Source organism: Lates calcarifer, linkage group LG7_1, assembly GCF_001640805.2.
Source record: "Lates calcarifer isolate ASB-BC8 linkage group LG7_1, TLL_Latcal_v3, whole genome shotgun sequence".
Classification (NCBI taxonomy): Eukaryota; Metazoa; Chordata; class Actinopteri; family Centropomidae; genus Lates; species Lates calcarifer.
In genome coordinates this window covers 2732260-2753671 of record NC_066839.1, presented here as the reverse complement: position 1 = coordinate 2753671, position 21412 = coordinate 2732260, and the positions used below count along the sequence as shown (strand labels likewise).

The 21412-nt window shown below is 41.3% G+C and overlaps 1 protein-coding gene across 1 annotated transcript in view; it reads left to right on the top strand.

Moving 5' to 3' along the window:
* Positions 1-21412, top strand: part of galnt14 (UDP-N-acetyl-alpha-D-galactosamine:polypeptide N-acetylgalactosaminyltransferase 14 (GalNAc-T14)) — a 137024-nt gene that overhangs the window by 96882 nt on the left and 18730 nt on the right. The window contains exons 5-10 of the mRNA XM_018682908.2: positions 1214-1279; positions 6559-6680; positions 11565-11652; positions 14003-14087; positions 16787-16890; positions 19948-20074. Coding sequence (XP_018538424.1) covers positions 1214-1279; positions 6559-6680; positions 11565-11652; positions 14003-14087; positions 16787-16890; positions 19948-20074 — 592 coding nt within the window. The remainder of the gene's footprint in view (positions 1-1213; positions 1280-6558; positions 6681-11564; positions 11653-14002; positions 14088-16786; positions 16891-19947; positions 20075-21412) is intronic.

The window sequence follows — 21412 nt, the reverse complement described above, 5'->3', positions numbered from 1 at the left end:
ACTGCAGATCAGCCTCACACCAATCTGTCATCTTGTTTCTTGTGTTTATTTTCTTCCTAAACACAAATATGTGCAGATATAGATTCAGCTGCCAGTTTATTAGACACAACAATCCTGCAATTACTCCCGTCGCCTTGAAGGTTAGATGTTTTACTTCATGTTAGAGCTAAGGGAGTTCATGTTCATGTTCATTAAATGTTAATCTGTTGAGAGTTTGTGAGCTCAGGGACTGTCTGTGTCACCTGCCGTTACAGAATATCCTGACTTCCTGATTTCCTAACGTGTAGGTTTGGAAGAAAGTTTTCGAATCCCCAAAAAACAACGTTTTAAAGCATTAACCTTCATAACGGGTCAAAACATCTCCGTCTGGGTCAAAGTACTTTTTTCTCCTTTTGTCAAAGAGTTCATAGTTTCCTCACTTGAAAGGAGAAGCTCAGTGGAGAGGAGAGCGCCCAGGCGTCTCCTCCGGGTCAAAGGGCTCTGATGGAGGTTTTCAGTCATTCAGAGCCATTTAACTCTGACGCACTGTGACACAAGGTTTCTTTACTTTCCCTCAAGACCCTTTTATATATATACTTATCATCATATGATGATAAACCTTTTGATAACAATGCTATTTTCTAATATTGTTTCATCGCTGATGGAATATATTATAATTTTTACTCTTTGGCTAAGGTTTCAGTTCTTTTCTATTTTATTCATTATTGCCTCAGTTCAAGTTTATTCTTTTCAAAAATAAAGGGATTGTTTTGAATCCAGTTCTGATATTGTAAGTATATTTTCAAATGCCTCTGTTCTTTCAAAACATGAATTAAATATTAATTTCACTTCGGTAAATGACTCATGTCCCAGCGGTTCCTTTTTTTCTCCCTGTTTTTCCTTTTCTGCTTTTCATTTTGACACTTTCCACCAGAGTATGTTTTGAGCATGTATTACAGCAGACAGTTATATTTAAAATAATATATTAATATAAGTCAAAAATTCAGTGGGGAGCGCACAGCCGGCTGAACAGCAACTATACAAAATGTCTGACTTGTCAGACTGAAAGCTCTGAATTGTCGTTTTGCTGCTACAGAGCTTTTCAACAAGCTGCTAATTTCCCTGCAGGGTTTTAGAGAAATTATAAAGATAAATATTACAAAGCACACAATGTTGTGTTCTATTCCATTATATATTGTTCAGTTCATTTGACTTCATGCTCTGTCTTTTCCAGAAAGCGACTGCCAGCTTCTCACCAAACTGCCCAAAGTCAAATGTCTCCGCAACAACAAGAGAGAAGGTATGGAAACTAAAGTGTGTGTGTGTGTGTGTGTGTATTTGTCTTTAAATGTGTGTGCTGTAGATGTGAACTTGTTTGTTACATCCTTTGTTTATTTCTGACAGTGTGAGAGTTAACATTTGCATTTGCATTTTCAGCATGTTTAATTATCCATACTTCCTTTGTATGCATGTGTGCGTCTCTGCACACGTTGTCATCAGAATAAATTGTCCTGGTGTTAATAAAAAAAAACCTCTGAGCTTTTCATTCGCCTAAACATCTCCATATATAAACACACTCTCACTCACTCCCAGACAGACGGACAGACAGTGAGTGAAGTGAAATTGATTCATTCATCTCTGGCTACATATGGAACTGCAGAGCTGAAATGACCTGAGGTGAATTGAAGTGACAGGAGTTGCTACTGAAACAGAGCCCAGAGAGGCAGAAAGAGTCGCAGACTGTCGAAAAAGAAAACGCTACTGAAGAGAAAATATCTTCCACAAGCCTAAACCAAACGCACCACAGACGCAAAGGACAGACCACAACCTCACATTTTGACGACTTCTTTGTAAAATGTGAGAAAAAGCTGCAAAATGTATAAATAACTCACAAAAAATCACAAATGACAACCAGTGGAGATTCTAATGCTTCAGTCACACTAAATATGGATGTTGCTCCCCTTATTTTAATGGTTAATACAGCCATGCGTCATGGCTATGCTTATCATTTTTCTATATAATCCGTTTGGAGCTGCCTCCATGCTCTTAAATATAGAATACAAATGATTGTAATACATAAATTAACATGACAGCTTGACAATGTGATGGGGTCATGAGCGTTCTGGGAAGTGAAAGCATGTTTAAGGGACAGAAAAACGTTTGGAGAGACTGCAGATGATCCTGGTTGTGTTTAATGCTCAGGGCTCACAGGACATTTTATTCTTCTCCTGAACAATAGTGGAGGTGGCATATTGTGGATAATTTTAATTTTATTTTAATAAAATGTAATTTGAACAAACCTCTGCCAAGTAGAGGTGGGTGTTGAGAGGTAATATTTTAGATCCTTTTCAAGCAAAACATGCAATAGAATTTCAGTGTTTTCTCATCTTCCTGGTTGACACTAACTTCCTAAGAATATAAACTTTTCATATATTTATAAACAAACAAATTCAGATAAACAGATAAACAGAGCATTCAGACTACGAAGACACGTTACATATCAGAAACAAGATAAAGTCCATCTCAGAAACCCATTTCACCTCCAAGTGAAGTAGCACCTAGCTGAAGTCTCCACCTTTGATTGCATGGCCCCTTTATTCCCCATCGTGTTTAAAAAACATGTTTCAGCCTCCTTTAGAAAGCTGCACCTGAAATGTAAGATTTACTCACAGGACATCCATCCTTTCCTCGCCAAGAGCCAGCGGTAGAAAACCAACGCCAATGGTTTGCTTGGTCTAGTTCTTTCTATTTTTATCTTCTACTGAAGTTAGCATGCTAACCAGTTAGCCTGACTTGTCAGCCTGTGTTGTCACTTTCTGATAACAACAGCATATTCTAAACACAACGATGGCCAAAGCTCTCAGCAAGCAACCATCACCACCAGCTGCTCCCAACAAGACACCATTATCAGCTGCAGAGGAAACGAATAGTCATCTCAGAGTTTAACTTTGTACAGATATCAGTGTGAGTGTGAATACACTTTCACTTTAAACTGTCCTCAGTGCAGTCCTCCTGGAATCAGACAGACTTTTTCAGACGTGTGTGCCATTGCTGTTATTTGGTGCCACCTGAGTTCAAATAGCACCACAGTCACTGAGGCAAACTGAAGTAGAAAACAGTCTGAAACCACTTCTATCATGCTTGTTGGGTCAGGTCAGAGCAGTGCCAGCTGAACTCAGATTACTGCTCTGAAATGTCTGAAAATGACTCTTGCTCCTGTAATCTCTCTCTTTATTCCTCTCTGCATGTCTCACACCTTCTTTACTTCTCATATGTTATCTTCCCTTCTACCTCACTCTGTTTCTTGTTGTAGTTATTCCCTTCCTCACTCACTCAACTCTCGCTCTCTCTCTCCATAACAACAGGAACACTTGTCCTACATGCTGTCTCTGAGGGATTTCATTATAGCACAGTCATGCTGATCACACTCTGACAAACACACACATACACACATGCAGGGTTCATCAGTTCGGCTAGTTAATAGTTTATGGCTTCAGGCCTTCCGACTTGATTGTCTTTTTAATGCCCATAAAACTCAGCAGGCTGATACTGTACGTCTTCTTGGTGACATAAACACACACATGCTTGTTCATATATACTTCTGAGGACCATCACTGTCTTAATACAATCCCCAGCCCCTCATTCTAACATTAACCCAAAACGTGAATCTTAAGGTTGAGTTCAGATAAACTGTTTGCATTATCCAGGGAAATTTGAATCTTATTATGTCCATATGTATTTGCTACAAACAGGAAATGCACGGACTCTAATATTACTCACCAACTATGTGTGTGCATGTGGAGCGTACCTGTGACTGTGTGTTTCACACATGCACCACAGCCTGGTCTTAGTCAGAGGAGCTTTATGTGAGAACACTTAAATGGCTGAATTAGCTGAACTGGACATTAAACAGACTTCACCCTGCTAGCTCCCTGGTAAAACATCAGTGTAATGTCTGATTTTAGTGAGAGGTCGTCTTGATGATGTTTATATTCTCCCTCCTGCAAGAGCAACCGGACAATGTCTGGATTTCATATGAGATGTCTCAATTAATCCAAAAACTTCTTTCTCTCACTTCCATCTACACAGTCAGATTTGTCCTTTGGTCTCCATATGTGCTGCATCTTCTGGATAAACGTGATATTTTGGCCTAAGTTAAGGTGTTTTCAGCTTGTGTGGTTGCCTCTTCACCCCACCATCTTGAGTGAGAAGCGTACACTGTATATTCAGTATGTTTCAAACTGTTGCTTCCACAGTAAATTGCTGCATATCCCTCTTCTGGCAGAGCTTCAGAGCTGTGAGGAGGCTTTGAACAACACAGAAGCAGAGTACTGTACAGTATGTTGAGAGTGCTGGGAACATACTGAACATACAGATCAACAGCAGGGAAGAGGCTCAGTCACTGGGGTCATTTCTAAACTGTTTTTCTTTTTGCTTTTGTTTTTGTTTTTCTTGCTGACCTCTGTGCACGCCGCTCTTCAGTCCTAAGTTCAGTGAGTTTTAGATGCTGAAATGATTTTTGGTGGGCTGTTCCTTTAACCCTAAAACCAAGTCATAAAGGTTGTAAGTATTTTAGTTTAAAACAAAAGTATCATTGGGATGTGAAGAAAAAGCTGTTTTGATTTTATATCAAAGACACAGAGTTAACTACCGAAGTTAGCATGCTAACCAGCTAGCACCAGCCGCTGGTCTCTCCCAGGCGGTCTGAGTCAATCCCAAATCTCACGCTCACATTAACGTCACGCAGTGATGTGTCAGCTCTGTGGAGGTGAGGAGTTAAACATTGTTTCAGCTTTTATCTCAAGCTCTCCACACAACTACTTCTGCCACTTCTCACGAGTGTGAACGAGTGCCACACCAGGAAAGCCTACGAGAGGCTGTTTTATAGTTTGCACTGTGATCCCCATTCGTCACATGTGGTCTTCAGTGTGGCCGTTCAGAACTGATGGAATCACTGTGGCCTTCAGACTCACGTGTAGCACAAGTATAGAAGTGCACCAGCACACACAGCTGTGTGAGGTGGAGATAGTTATCAGGTTATCAACAGATCAACACTCTCCCCCGTACAAAGTCAGCCTGTCCTGCACTGTACGTGTGTGTGTGTGTGTGTTAGTGTGTTTCTGAGTAAATGGGCATCAACTTCTATGAGTGTGCTTGTGTATCTGTGTGTGCCTGTTGGATGTGGGTCCAGTTTATGTGTGTGTGTGTGTGTGTGTGTGTGTGTGTCCATCCATCCAGAAAATAAAGCCTTATTGAGGATGAAATGGGATTTTTAATTGGCTGAGCCTCGGCCTAACGCCGCCGCGTGAAACTTCACGGCCCCTCGTACAATGTCACCGACACACACACACTCACAATGGACCCACGCACAGCCACAGCAACACACACACACACACACACACACACACACATGCGGCATTGCACAGTCAGCCTTGCATATAAAGAGCACACATACACACACACACTATGTCTTTATGTCAGGGAGTATTGATTAGACCATTTAGTCCAAATAGAAGAGAACACTGGCCCCCATCAGGGAGACCTCCCTAACAGGCTCATTTACACACACACACACACACACACACACACACACACACACTCAGTCTCTCTCTGTCTTTCTGCAACACAACCGCATTCAGCTGGCCCACGAATTTGCTCTTCCTGACACTATAACCTCCACTCCCATCCCCTCTCTCCTGTTTGAAAATGGACACACACACACACACACACACACACACAAACCTTAAGACAGACACACACACACATGCAGAGTGTGATGAGCCTGTTAAAAGGTTGCGTCCATGTCTGACAGGGCCTCTAAGAGCCCTGCATCGATTTTCCCCTTTGCTGACTGACTGAGAGACTGAGAGAGGAGGAGGGAGACGGGGCCGTGTCAGTAAGAAGAGCAAGGCACTAACCAAGGTTCAGGGTTCCATTCCCCACCCAGCACCTTCACAGATATCCTGTCCTCCCTGCAGCTGTGAGGTCTGTGTGGATGAAAGAGTGTGTGTGTGTGTGTGTGTTTGTAGGAGGAAGATGGAGGTTGTGAATGTGTGTAACTGATAGTCACAGCTTGTGAGCGTGAAAGTTGAATATATACTGTCTTATCCGATCTGCCACCCTGAAAAGAATCAATTTCAGGAGGCAAAGTGGAAGATTTCAATTTAGCAGAGAGCAGCTCGGGCGGCTCTGAGACAGTGTGCTCGATATCAGCTGCATCCAAGAGCATGTACTGTATGGAAAATGTATGTTTGGATGTTCAAGTATGTATGAAAAGATTTATGTGTGGAGTATGAGAGATGAGGTTAACAGGAGTCAAGGCTGCTTGTCATTCAAAGCAGAAACTCCAGCCAGGCACCAGAACCAGCTCTATATAAACTGACATAGATCAGAAGGGAAGATTTTATTATGATGATCATTATTATTAGATGTAGTAGTAGTAGTATAGTAGGGATAGTAAGGATTCCTGTTGCATACATTTGTCAAATTTATGAACAAATTCAGATTCAAACAGATGTGGTGGAAAACAATAAATAGGCATTTCAAACCAGCACGCTTGTGTTTGTCTTTGTGTGTCAGGACTGATCAGGTCCAGAGTGCGGGGGGCCGATGCCGCGAGGGCCGGGGTCCTCACCTTCCTGGACAGCCACTGTGAGGTCAACAAGGACTGGCTGCCCCCCCTCCTGCAGAGGATCAAACAGGTAGACCACAAGACCACAACACTACTCCACTGAAAAACAATGTGTGTGTGGCACTGAGAGCTTCACTCATAAATACTAATTCATCACACACAGTATCTAACCTTGAAGAGGAGTGTGTGTGTGTGTGTGTGTGTGTGTGGGATCATAAGTGTCAATAACGTCAGCGGGGCCACATAAAAAAATACAGAGCACTTCACTGCACTACAAAAAGTCTGTGTGTGTGTTTTTTGTGTGTGTGGTTGTGTGTGTGTGTGTGTGTGTGTGTGTGTGTGTGTGTGTGTGTGTGTGTGTGTGTGTGTGACTCCAGTGGTCGAGGTGAAATAGCGCCATGGGAGAAAATAGCTGTCGGTCTGATTGCCTCTCATTAAGAAATAAGTGCTGCTGTCTCTCCTTCACCCTGCTCCTCCCCTCTGCTCTCCTCTGTTTGTCTCTCCTCTCCTCCTCCTCCTCTCTCTCTTCTCTTCCTCCTTATGTTTGCCTTGTTTTATCCTCCCTCACCTTCTCTCTTCCATTGTCCTCATCCTGTCCTCTCCTCCTCCCTTTTCTCACCTTACCTCCCCTCTCCTCTTCTCCTTTCAAACCTCCTCTGTCTGTCCTCCAGTCTCATCTCTTCTCTCCTCTTTTCTCGTCACGTCTCTCTTCATTCATTTTCTCTCATAGTTTCCTTGCCCTGTCACCTCCTGTCTTCCTTGCTTTCACCTCCTTTCTCTGGTCCTCTACTCCTCTTTTCTTCTTTTCTCTCTCCTCTTGTCTAATCTCATCATCCTCTCTCTCTCCTCACACGTCTTCTCTTCACTACCCATCTCCTCCTTTCCACACCTGTCCTCTGCCATCTTTACCCCCCCAGTCTCCTCTCTTTACACCTCCTCCCACCCTCCTCTCTTCTCTTTTATCACCTTATTTGACTCCTCTCCTGACATACCTTCTGTCTTCTTTTCTCTTCACTCTCTCAGTCATCTCCACCTTCTCCCATCCATCCAGTCAACAGTTGTTTTTGCTGATATTAAAGACCTTTGATCTCCATCTATAGAGCAGCGATCAATAAGTGAAACCACCACAGAGCCTGATTTGTTTCTGCGTCTATACCAACATCATCCATATTCATGCTCACACTGAGTCTGTGTGTGTGAGCAGAGGAGTCATTTGTCACTGTCTGTCTAGTCACTTCATAGTCATATATTTAGATTTAAATGTATGAGGTATTGATCCAGGTAAACACACACACACACACACACACACACACAGGCCAAACTTCAAACCAACATAAAGTTATATTCCCCTCAAAATAATTGTCTGTCTCTTTGCCAACTTCCAGATTAACTTCCAGGTTAACTTCTGTTCTACTTGCTCTCACAGCCCAGTGTCTTCTCCCATATGTTTCCACTCTAACCATATATTTTTGTGTCCATATTCTCAGCCATATTTGTGTCCACTACTTTACAGCAAACAAACACTTTTTTCAGCTTCCATGAGGCTTTGACGGCTCTGTTGTGATTAATGGCGAATGTTGCTGTTAGATGTCAACAAACTAATTCTCATTGTTTCGTCATTAATGGCGAATAAGTATTGTGCAGTTAGTTTGCTGTCAAGTTCAAAGTGAGAGTGATTCAAAGTAAAATTATGCATATTTCTCATATAAATAAACTTTAATGCTGATACTCTACAGCACTGACTCAACCCACATCCATCACATTAAAGTGTATGGATTTCTCTTTCTCAGCCCAGTCTGCATCTGAAATCCTTCACCCAATGATTATTTACTAGATTTTTTGTGAATAATAAAATGTTTTACCTTTATTAAGGCCTTACACACTGGGGGTGTGACGAATATGCACCTTCACGGCACGTTTTCTTTTAGTTAGAAAATGGTGCACAAGAGATTATGGTAAATGGGGTTTGATTAGTGACATAGCATATTTGCTACTTTTTATTTTGCACTGTGGGATAATTTGATAATTATGTATTGTAGATAAAAACAGCTAAACACAACAGATAGTGAATAGTGAGTGATTTCAGGTGTATTCTTAGTATCTGATGATTCTTTCCCGGGAAACGTTGTCAAAGCAAATGACATGTTTCATGTTTTAACAGTGAAAAGAATATTTAGCCACTGTGGGTTAAGAAAGAAAAGAGTCTCACTGAAAGAATCTCAGACTTCACTCAGCGAATAAAGAAAAAGGAAACAGACTAATTGCAGCAGCAGGTGTGCAGGGAGAGAGTGTCTACGAGACAGAAGTACAGTGAACACTGCCTTTCTAAGATAAAAAAAAAAGACCCGGAGAAAATGCAATGAAGCATATATTTTAGAGTGACAGGTTTAGCTTTTCCATATTAGCTGCAGTCTTTAGATCTGAGCACTGAAGTGATAATCGAGCTAAGATGGATAGATACTTTATTTATCATTAAAAAAAAAGTCATATAAAAGATGACATCCCAGAAATGATCAGACAAGCTGAGAGAAGTCTAAAACCATTAAATGCCACAGCGGTACTGACTTCTGTGTTCCTCAGTAGCATTTTGGGCATGAAAGTTTACAGACTGTATCTACTGAATCATTATTTTATCATATTCTATTGTGGAGGCAGAACATAATGGTGGTAAATAACTGTGTGTATCACTGATGCAGGAGAGATACATTAAGGATGATGATGGCGATGATGATGCAGGATGTTTTTGGGGTCAGTTTTCCTCTCTGCTCAGTCATCAAATATTCCCATTGTCAAATCAGGTGGAAAAAAAGAAGAAATGACTGAGATTAAGAAATTGCTCCCAAGCGATTTGAAAATAACACTCATCCAATTACAACAGTAATGTCGCGAATGCTTCACCCTGAGTGCCGCACAGTGTCATTACCCTAACAGCTATTAAAGCAGACGCAGTGCTTTGTAATGTGGCTGGAGCTGTAGAGGGATGCAGCCTGCGTCCCCTTGCACTGACCCTGCAGCTAATGGTCCAGAACCGCTCCACCTGCTCTGTAATATCACTGGCTGAAGACGCATCCAGCCATTTGGCCAAACTAATAGAGGGACACTCTATGATTTAACAGGGAGCTCAAGTCTGGCACTTGTGTGTATATGTGTGTGTGTGTGTGTGTGTGTTGTTATACTTTTATCCTTGTAAAGAGCAAATGGTGCCATCAAGGTAGAAATATGAGGGAAATCAAGTACAGACATTTTGCCAGTTCTCGCTTTTACAAGGGCTAAGGACTCTATTTAAGGGTTAAGGAGGCAATAACTAAGCTAAATCCATAAGAGTCTTATGGCCTTATGGATGATTAAACAGGGTTGAAGGATATGGGCATTTTTGCTGTGCTGATACTTGATATTTTCTCATTTTATACACCCTATGTCATGTGTAGTTCATTATGGATCTGTGAATTAGAGTTTAAGGAAACAATAGTCTTAATGACCAGTCACAAATATTAAGCATTACTTTTGTAATTAAATGAGCACTTGTCTACTTCAAGAATTTGCAACTTAACCTCTTCATCCTTTACCCCGCTGATGTGGTTTGATCTTGCAAATAGTAATTATTCAGGCACTGAGGGATTAAATGCATACTTGTTGTAATACTGTAGTTAAAGGAGTGGCTTGCTTTCTTTCCCAGACTGAATATGAAAACCACAGAATAAATTACCACTCATGGCTGCGGAGGCCACTGATGCTCAGCAAAATGACGTTATATTACTCTAAGTATAGAGCCTGAATAGCTAGCCTGACTCTCCAAAGTTTAAAACTACACCAAGTCTACTAGAACCATAGTAATGTAAAAAAAAAAAAGAAGAAGAAAAAAAAGAAAAAAAGTGTAGTTTCAGGGTTAGTTAGAAATTACAGTACACTACAGTAATTATTGGTAACACTGAGGGTCTTTTTTGTGAAGCAGATGACGTAATGTTAAGAGCAGTTTAAGCTTGAAGCATTGAGAAAAGTGCATCATCTGCAAAGAAGAGTAGACCAGAAGATTACGCTACACTGTGTCAGCCTGAAGTTTAGAGTAGCATTAACACCTACATCTTGAACATGATAGTTTTTTGAATGAGAGGGATGAAAAGTTTTTATACCAGTCTCTGTTGGGAATTGTATGTAGGTCTGGTTGAAAGTCAGAACTTTTAAACTTTTGCCATGTGTCTCTAAACAGTTCTTTTTGTCTCTATGCCTCTTTATTCTGGCAACACCCATTTCAAAGTACATCCAGTGTTCCCCTGTGATTGTTTCTCTCTCTTTTTTTTTTTTTTTTTTTTTTTGAGGTGTCAGGACCCTGCCATAATTGATTTATCAGTTCTGAACAGGGCTCCTTACCCTGCATATCCCTAAAAATCTGAAAACCCTCACAGGTACTGAGTGTTATGTCCTTATGTGTTCACATGCATTGATTCTATATTCATTCACTGTATTATTCTTTTTTCAGCTCCTTGATGCATTCTGCTTTCATTTAGAAGTCTTTTCTGTATTTTTTTATTTTCATATGGCTCAATAGTCTTTACATTAATGCCAGCAAAGTGAATAAAATGGAACTGAATTGAAGTGAACAGAGGTAGAGGTCACTCTCACCTCACTAAATGTGCTGTGTGCATGATTGGTGTTGAATGACTGAAATTCCTTTTAATGTGGTGCAGTATAATGACCTTGAAATATACAGTCTGTTTCACACACACTGGACTGAAAATCTCATTTATTGGAACAGAATTTGATGATCCGCACACACGAACACATTCACCTTTCCGGTCTCTTTTTCTCTTAATCTCTCTGTTATTTCTTTTTGTTTCTCAGGATTTCTTTTCTCTTTTTCCCTCTCCTGTCTGTTTGGCACTCTTTATGCTATTTTTATTTCCTTTATAACCTTGACCCAGTTTGAATGTGTGTGTTTTTTTGTGTTTGTGTCCAGGACCCAAGCCGTGTGGTCAGCCCGGTCATTGACATCATCAACATGGACACCTTTGCCTACGTTGCAGCCTCCGCTGATCTCCGTGGAGGTATGGAAATGTTTTCTTCCATCTACACTCTGAGAAATAAAAATGGCCCTGAGGCACCTTCGGGGTGTCTTTTGATGACAAAAACAACCCTAGAGGGGTTTATGAAGAAGCCCTTCAAGATGAGTTCAGGACCGTGCTCTCTCTGCTGTAAACATCGAGCGAGCATTTGAGGTATTTGTTTCTAGCAATGACCTTCAGGATCCCTGAGGGAGTCTCGAATATGATTTTATATTCAATAAAGGAATAAACATAAAAATATCCTGACTATTCGAGTAAGTGTGAACCTGCACTGTGATTTTGTAAGAGCAGCATTTCATCACCCCCAAATCCCACCCAGTGATCCACCCAGATGTTCTTAAACTCGATTTCAATCCGTGATGACATTCAAACTCATCACCACTGAGCTGGGAGGAAAGTATGAAGTTGTTCAGTTGGAGGAACTGTTGGTTTGTTTCTTGACATAGAAACACAAATCCCCTGGATAATGTAACGATAATATAGGTTAATATTTCTGCTTCAGTTCTAAGGAGTTGTGTTTTCATGCCTCCACATCAGCAACTGTGGCCAGAGGCATTATGTTTTTGGTGTTCGTATGTTCTTCATCCACTAATTATGAAAAAATATACTTAATTCCTTTTATTTAGTCTTAACTACATATATTATTTGACCCTGGTCAGACATGGATGTAAACTTCAACTTTTTTTTTCTCTTATACTACCGTACCCGTGAGCCTCAGCTGCCATTACTTTGGAAAAGAAATCAGTCAGAGGTGTGAATCAGAGTTGTAGCAAATTCTGGACACTTGGCAATAAAACATCCAACCCATCCAAAATGAAACTAAGAATGTCAAATTTAATGCACCTAAATTGCTGAATGTGTTATCAGGTTTGTACAGAGTGTAGTGTGAATCCTTTGCTCACTGTTGGCAGAGCAATCAACAGAATTTTAACCTTGGTAATTCAATGTGTTTTCTACACTTTGACATAAGTAGTAACTGACTTCTGTCCCGTAGTTTTTATCTACACAGTGTGGTACATTTGGCTTTTTATCAAAGACACAGATATTTTTCACACTGTAGCTCATCTCCAGTCTGAGAGAGGTTTATGTCCATCAAAGCCTTAAAGCGTTCCAACGCCCATCACTTGTCATCATGTATGTATCTTACAGATCCAGGAAGAGTGTATGAAAATATCAGTCAGTCAGAGCTTCTTCTATTTTGAAACACTAAGAATTATTTTTGCTGTATTGCAGTCTAGAAAACCTGAAACCTGGAAATCACTAATAGCAGTGAAAATGGAGGACGCAGGTTTTGCGGATGAATCTGTAACCGTCCCTTAATGCGCTGAGCATCACAGATCGATGATGCAGAACGGAGAATCCGGGGAGGGCTTTTCGTTTTAGCTCGACCTGATTCTGCAGTTACAGATGAGCTGAAACCAAATGACCTGATAATACATCAGAACAATACACAACTGTGCTCTCCACTCATCTCCCGTCTCCCCACCGTCATCCCTCACTTCTTCTGAAGACAGTCTCCCCTAAGAGCTTCATAGTCGCTCTCTCTTTCCATTAGCCTGTCTTATTCCAATCTTCTTCTCTTGGTAACAGCAGTCTGCCAATCAATGCTGATAATAGCCCTGTCTACTGCTCTCTCTCTCTCTCTCTCTCTCTCTCTCTCTCTCTCTCTCACACACACACACACACACACCAACATGAGAATCGATGGTGATAGTTGGGCTCACAAAGGACGTTTTAATTATAGATGAAGCTGTCGCTCATAATATAAAAAAGATGGTTATAAGATGGACTTTCATTGATCCAGACACTCAGACACACACACGCGCGTTGGAACACACACATGTGTGTATACACACACACACAGGTGGGGGATGGGAGTGCTGTGGCAGCAACTCTTTGACCTGCTGGACTGCCATTTCAGCAAACACACACACCTACACGAGTCAACACACACATGCACACACACGTTTACTTGGTTGCACATCAACACGAACAGAGACTTATTGACAAAGTAGATGATAATTAAAAAGAGCTAAATCAAATGCAGGAATGTAACAGTTAATATACAATTTGTAAAAAGTTAGTTATGACCTAACTGATTCATCTCAGTATTTAAAGTCAGTATTTATTGAGCGTTTTCCATCATGTCAACAAATGGAAATATCAGTGTGTGTTTTCACTAGTTATTGGTGAATGAATATTCAAAAGAAAGCAACTAGATCATGCATTGTCCTATGAGGAGAGGCCACTGCCATCAGGGAGTGCTGTTGCCATGGGGTGTGTGTGCTTGGTCAGTGTATACTGTATGTACTCTACGTTCTTTCTCTCTCAGGTTTCGATTGGAGTCTCCATTTTAAGTGGGAGCAGCTGTCGCCGGAACAGAGGGCTCGCCGGATCGACCCGACTCAGCCAATCAAGTAATTCACACATACACATACACACAAGCATTTATGGTATAAAACAAGAGTGTGATAGAGAGTGTACATGTCCTGACCCCAGAGCTCATTAAGTGTGTGTGGACAACGGAGAGAAGGGAGGAGGCAGAAAAGAGGGAGAAAGAGGACAGAAGGTGTGAGGAGATGTGTGAAGGAGATTGAAGGAGAGGAGGGAGGAGGAAAGAGGTATTTCTCAAGTTAATTTCTGACATGTAAACATCCCCCTCCTCTGATTCTTACAGAGTTAGATAACAAAGTTAAATAAATAAATACTCAAAAACTTGTCAGAAAAACTTTAACGTGGGCGTTCAACCCCTGATCTTCACTTCCCATTTTCAAGCTCGAGTGGAGAGTTTTAATTGCTGCTAAATGTCGTCTGAGTGTTTCTGTGTTCATGGATGTGTGTGTGTGTTTGATCTCAGTAATCTCAGTAATCTCTGTAGAGAAGAGAAAAAATACAGACAAATATTCCACCACAAATATATGTCTGTCTACATGAATGATTTATTTATACTTTTCTGGTTACAGCTATTTACAGCTGTGTTCTAAAAGTATGGTAGTTTATCTAAATAGCAGTAGATAAATAGTATGTAGTATAGTGCATGTCCGTGTCTGCGTCCGTTTGAAGGCAAATGAAAACCATGGGTTAATCTAAGGTCTGAATGTCTGTTGAGGGAGGTGACCACACATTATCACCATGCTCCCACATGGACTCTCAATCATACACTATTTCAACAAAACTTGAAAAATAGAAATGAAGCTTTAAAACCTAATAAACACATCCACAATATCACATTTCCTGTTGCTGTGGTTAATGAAATGCTGTTAAAATGTCAAATGAGGAAGATCCCAGTCTGTAACGATCAGCAACAAATGTTTCTCCCCGTTCTGACCTGTCTGTGCTGCAAAAACTTAACTTACTGCAAGTTTACACAAACTGAATCATCAGTGCCTGACAAATCATTTGCTGTGGAGAGATGAATAAACAAACAAAGGGAAGGCATAGAAACCACAGAGCAAACACACAAATATACACACACAACAACACACACACACAAACACAGAGTTATGAATAATAAACTTTGGCACTGTTCCCTCTTCATAAGTCAGATTGGTGGCAGGAACCCAGATTTACCGCTGTGCCAACTTGTGCCTGCCTGACTTCGTGCATGTTTTTTTTTAGTGGGGACAGAGTGTTAAACACTCACAGATGGACGGGTGGTGTGTGTGTGTGTGTGTGTGTGTGTGGTGGAGAGACATATAGAGAGATGGACTGTTGCTTATTTATAATGACGCTCTGTCTCTACCTGGATGTCAGTGTGCTGCTTCTGTCTGTGTAATGTCAAACTGCGGAGGCTGGGCTGAGTCATTGTGTCTGTCTGGACACACACACACACACACACACACATTTGTAGGGTGTACTTGTGAGAACCATCACTACCTTAACCATCATATACAGACACTCTGGACCTCCTGGTGTCACGTTTATCACTCTGGGTACCACTGTAGCATCATTATTTTAAGGTGCAGGTTAGTTTGATAATACTAACCTGCACTAATACTTTGCCTTTGCATGTTGAAAAATGAGGCTAAATGGCAACCAGTGCGTTTAAAGGTGATGCCAAGGACACCTGACCAAATACTGAGGAGTGAGAATGTGTTGCAAGTATCATACTGTTACTATCAACCACAATGATACAGGTGCTTGACTAAATGTATGTAGTTACTGTCCTCCACCTTCCAGACCCACATTAGTGATGCTTGGAGCTCGTGTTCCTGCTGCATAATGTGAGTGTGACTTCATTTCCAGAGTTGTAAAGTCCTGTCTCATCATATTGTAACCACAGCGCAGTGTTGTGTCTGATAAGCCTTGAAACTCATGGAGGAGGTAAAACGGTCCTCATGGATCCTCATAAAGATACACACACACACACACACACACACACACACACACACACACACACACACAGAAATATGTGCCAGCTTTGTCTCAGTGTGTTTATTTGCCAAGTTATTTTATGCTGTTTCATTTCCTCAGTCACATACGTGCTCCACACTCAACACGAGCACAAAGTTTTACACACACACACTTTACATTCCTGTAAACACACGAGGACAAATTGAGCTTGAAAAAGGTTTTATGTTCCTCCACCCACACACACACACAGACACACAATCAGACACAGGGACACACACACACACACAGACACACACTGAGTGCTATTTGCAGGCGGTGACAGCAGGATAATTGTTGATAAACAGAGGGTATTTGATGACGCGTGCTGGCCCTCAGCTAGTCTCTCGTCACATTGTCCAGATCATGATTCAGCCTGTCTTTCTGTGTGTGTGTGTGTGTGTGTGTGTGTGTGTGTGTGTGAGACACAGCAAACCAACAAGCTATTTTCTATTCTAGCAACACAAGTGGTGACGGTGTCTTTTTGTTTTTAGATGAGATCAGATTAGATTTTGGAGTCAAATGAGAAAAGGATGGTGACAGTGTTTATTGGTCAATAAAATGACATGTTGTTTTCTGTGTATAAAACTGCTTTTTAAACTCACAGCCAGAGGATTCTTTGGATGCTATTACACTGTGCCAACAACTTGTTACAAATCCCTGTATCCTCAGATAACATTACCTGCCTGAACTCATTCATCCCTCCTCTTGTTTTTCTCTCTGACAGGACTCCCATCATCGCAGGCGGGCTCTTTGTGATCGACAGGTCCTGGTTCAATCACCTCGGCAAATACGACACCGCCATGGACATCTGGGGCGGGGAGAACTTTGGTGAGCTGCTGTTGTTATCACTGGTCTCTCAAAGAAACAAACAGACAAATCATCACAGAGAAAAACAGATATTTTACAGTTGAGGTGCGATCAAAAAGTTCAGAGACTGTGTCTGTAACAAGCTAAAACTGTACCTGATTTAAATCTGGCTGCCGCCCCCTTCGAAGTAATCACCTTGTGCAGTGATACTTGCAGTCCCGTATGGCAAAATGGCGACCCCTCAGCTTGAATTTGATTTTGGGGAGGAGGAAGAAGTTGCAGGGAGCTAAATGAGATGAGTAGGGCAGGAGGGGAGTGATGATTGTGTTGGTGTGGCCAAAAAAACTTTCTTTCTTTTCATGATGGAGCGCCCATTTGCCGTCGTGCCACAGTTCAAGTCATTTGTGCTGAATATCTTTCTGCAGACGCCTCAGAGCGGTGCGTTAGAACTCGCCGTTGACAGTCTGACCCTTGGGGATGAATTTACTCTGTACATCCTGACGCGCCTTCATCAGTCTTGGAGACAGCAGCTCCTCCACTGTAAAGAGTGCTGTTTGGTCTCAGGGTCACAGCTGTAGATCCAACTCCACATGACATGACACAGATGTTTTCTGTCTTTTCACATTTGAGGTCCATGGTGAAATCACAGCTGTGCACCTGCTAGTCGTCACAAAAACACGTCACCCAGGTCCAGATAAGGCAGGATACTGACCTGCTGCATGGACGTTACTGTACCACACTGTGTCCGCAACAGGATCCGTCTCTGAACCTTTTAACTGCACCTCGTATTGTGATTAAATTTCAGTCAAATGTGTCTAAAAACATCACAACGGTTGTTTAGTGACAAATGATCACTCTGAGCCTCTCCCTCTTCTTTGCTGTTTTTTCTCTCAATTTCTTTTGAAATAAAAGAAATAATAATCTCTTATTGATGATTCCACCAGCCCATTCACAGTGATGAGATCCACAGGTTTGAACATATGGAGAGCGGTTATTGATCCTTTTTTGGCATCTGTAACTCTTTCATCATCATATCCTACCAGGGATGGATGGTGGAAAAATAACAGCTGCAGCTGTATTTATAAGATCATTTCTGCAGTTATGAGAAAATAAAAGGAAATAATAATAATCACCACACTCTGCTTAAAGACTTTAAAAGTTTTTCACACACCATGGAGTTTTAGCCACAGGCGTATAAGACCAAAAACTCTGATCTGTACAGAAATCCTCCACTGTACTGAATTTATTTAATTACTGTGTTTTCCATTACTCTCAGCTCCGGCAGAAAACACTCCAACTGAATCCTATACACACATATTTCTCTTAGCTTATCTTGTGCTGCCTAAACTCAGCGACATGAATCCATCTATCATCTATCCCACTCACCTCTCTGTGACGTCTTTCCTTTATCACATCACATTTCTAAAACTGCAGAAAATGAAGCCAGTGAACACAACCCATGCTGCAGTTACATCCCCTAAAACCTTAATAAAACAGATCAATACTCTATAATCACACTCTGTAGGACGGAGTGTTGGTGGAGAGAAAGGAACGACTGAGCTGGCCAGTTAAGTTCTTTAATATCTGAAGCTGAAGGAAGGTGAACTTTTCATTCAGCAGTCTGACGTTCATCCAGCTGCAACATCTGGCTCTCCTGCTGCGATCTGCCTCCAGTCATCCACACTGTGTGTGTGTGTGTGTGTGTGTGTGTGTGTGTGTGTTGGAGACAGTTTGCTGATTGCTGTAGTGCTGCTTTTCTCAGATCAATGAAAGACTGTTAGCCTGTTTTTCTCCTCCCTCTCTCTGACACACACACACACACACACACACACACACACACACACACACTCACACACACACACTCACACACACTCGTTTGCTCTGTGTCATGTTTCTGTCAGTCTCACAGGCTCTGTGTCAGAATCTCAGTAACTCAGACTTCTCTTGTTCTCCTTTGTACTCTCTGGTGTTTCATCCTTACTTCCATCTCTCCTCTTCCTCATCAAACCCAGTCCATGCTCTCATTTTCTCTCTCTCTCTCTCTTTCTCTCTCATTCTCTATCTATGTCTCTCTCTCTCTCAGTGGCTGTAAAACTTTGTAAAGTTCTCAGCCTCTCGTTCTTTGGGGAAACTCTGTTACTTGTCTCTGTCTCTCCTCGTGGCTCACACACAGACAGCAGCTCTGTGAATTAACACCAACTCTTACCACACACACACACACACACACAGACACACACACACACACACAGTGAAGATAGTTGTCTTTATCGTGTGTTGCTGAGCTCACATCAGAGAACGAGCACAGTGTAAGCAGGTCACACAAACACACACAGTAGCACAACACACATTCTCTTACACACACACACACACACACACACACACACACACTAAGTCAAACAAACAAATCAGAGTCCATCAGTGGTTCATCAAATATTCAGGGAGATCTGACCCACTTAGCCGTGATGTGCAGGAGAGGAAACTAACAAAGAGACAGTGTGATTCACTGTAAAATCAAAGCAACATACTTAACAAGAGTTAGACTGCGGCAGTAAGGGTTACATGTATACAGTGTTATGGATGGGTTTTGAGATCTTTGTTATTTTCTTGGACTAAAAAATGAAACAAAAACATGTTGCAAGAATAACAGAGCACAGAATGAAGCAGCCATTTGTCAGAAATGATGAGATATGTAGTGATCAGTAAATCTTACTATCTACTTACTTCTTATACCAAACTACAGGAAATGCTTCATCATTTTTCCTTTTGGCACAGTGATTACATTTGTTGGACTAATGCCTTTTTAAAGCTTATTAAAAGATGCCAAGAAGAACAGTTATTAGAGGATGTCTTTACATTAATACCAGGAGATGTGTGTGGGGTGGACTCCACCTTTCTTCCCTGTGTGTGACAGGTGGGATATGCCCTAAAATCCATCTCCCCAAACACAATACGTATATTCAGTGTTTACATGTGCAGTGTAAACTGTACCTTCAGTACAATATGGCACTTTACAAATGTCTTTATGAAAACACAGGACAGTTTAAGGGTTGTGTATGTGTGTGTCTGTGGTGTGTGCAGAGATCTCGTTCCGGGTGTGGCAGTGCGGCGGCAGTCTGGAGATCCTTCCCTGCAGCAGAGTGGGTCACGTCTTCAGGAAGAAACACCCGTACGTCTTCCCCGAGGGCAACGCCAACACCTACATCAAGTAAGTCTCTCTGCATTTAGACTTTGATTTAGATTAAATTTTCTATTTCAGGTGTGTGACGACTCATGAGACCACGCTGGACGAGTCTGAGTCAACTGCTGTGAATATTTGGATTATAAAACCTTTCTACTCACCATCTCATTCAAATTGTGCATTTTTCTTTAGTTTCATTGGCTCTTCTGAACAGGAGCTGCAGTGTATGTTAGGAAAATGAAACTGTTTTTTATGTGGGATTATGTGTAAGTGTGTTCTTGCAGGAAGTGACTCTGATCATCGTCTATCTGTCCGGCTGCTGAAGACTAAAATGACAGTGTGCTGTGGTGGTGTGTGGGTTTTTGGTTCTAACCTACCAGCTGACTTCACTGCCTGATTTGTTTGTAACTTCCTTCAGTTTGTTTTTACACACTCACCAAAGTTCCCTCTAACTTTCCTGCTGACTGATTCAGTGTTTGACACAAACATTCAGAGGGAACAGACGTGCAGCGTCTCCACTCTGAGCTGTGTGTCGCAGCCACCGAACGCCGCTCACATCATTGTTAAAGTGGATTTACAGCTGCCTGGGAGCCTTTGAGCTGCGAGTACAATATTATCCTATTAGCATAAGCTGTATTCTGTTCTCTGCCCCTTTCAAAGAGTTCCGACAGAAAGATGTTTACAGGCAGTCGAATAATCCATTAACAGGACTAATGTGCTCAGACTGTGTGTGAATTGATCTCACAGAAACAGATTAATCAAGGCTACAATAAGGATGCTGGTTCCATTATTATAAAACCAAGTGCACTTTCAACATTACTGCAGAGTGTAAAGCACATTATATCATAAAGACACAGAGGAATAATAACAAAACATAGTATGGAATCAGGAGATGGTGCTTGTTTCTTTAAATGATAACTCCTGTGTTTTTAACCTGGGTCTTATTTTTGTTATCTCCTCTTTTTTCAGGTGTAAATGACTTTATTCATTTATCATTATTGAGAAAGAACATCCCTGTATGTCACTACCAGACTCCACTGACAAAAACAGTCATTTTACCAAGCAGACCACAGGAGCTGAGAAAATACCACTGCTTCAATCTGTTAATTAGTTTGTGACTTTCAGCGGTGAAAGAAGTATTCAGGTTTTTACAGAACTAACAGTTGCACACAATAACACAAACTAACTAACAGATGGAGGCAGTGGTGTTCCAGCAGCTCCTGTGTTTGGCTCAGTAAAATTCCTGTTTTTGTCAATGGAGTGTGGTACTGATATAGGGATGTTTCTGACCAAACAAAAAGGATCTTACTCTTTAATAAACAGCTCTGTCTCTGTAGGAATCCTTTCCATAAAGTTATCAAACAC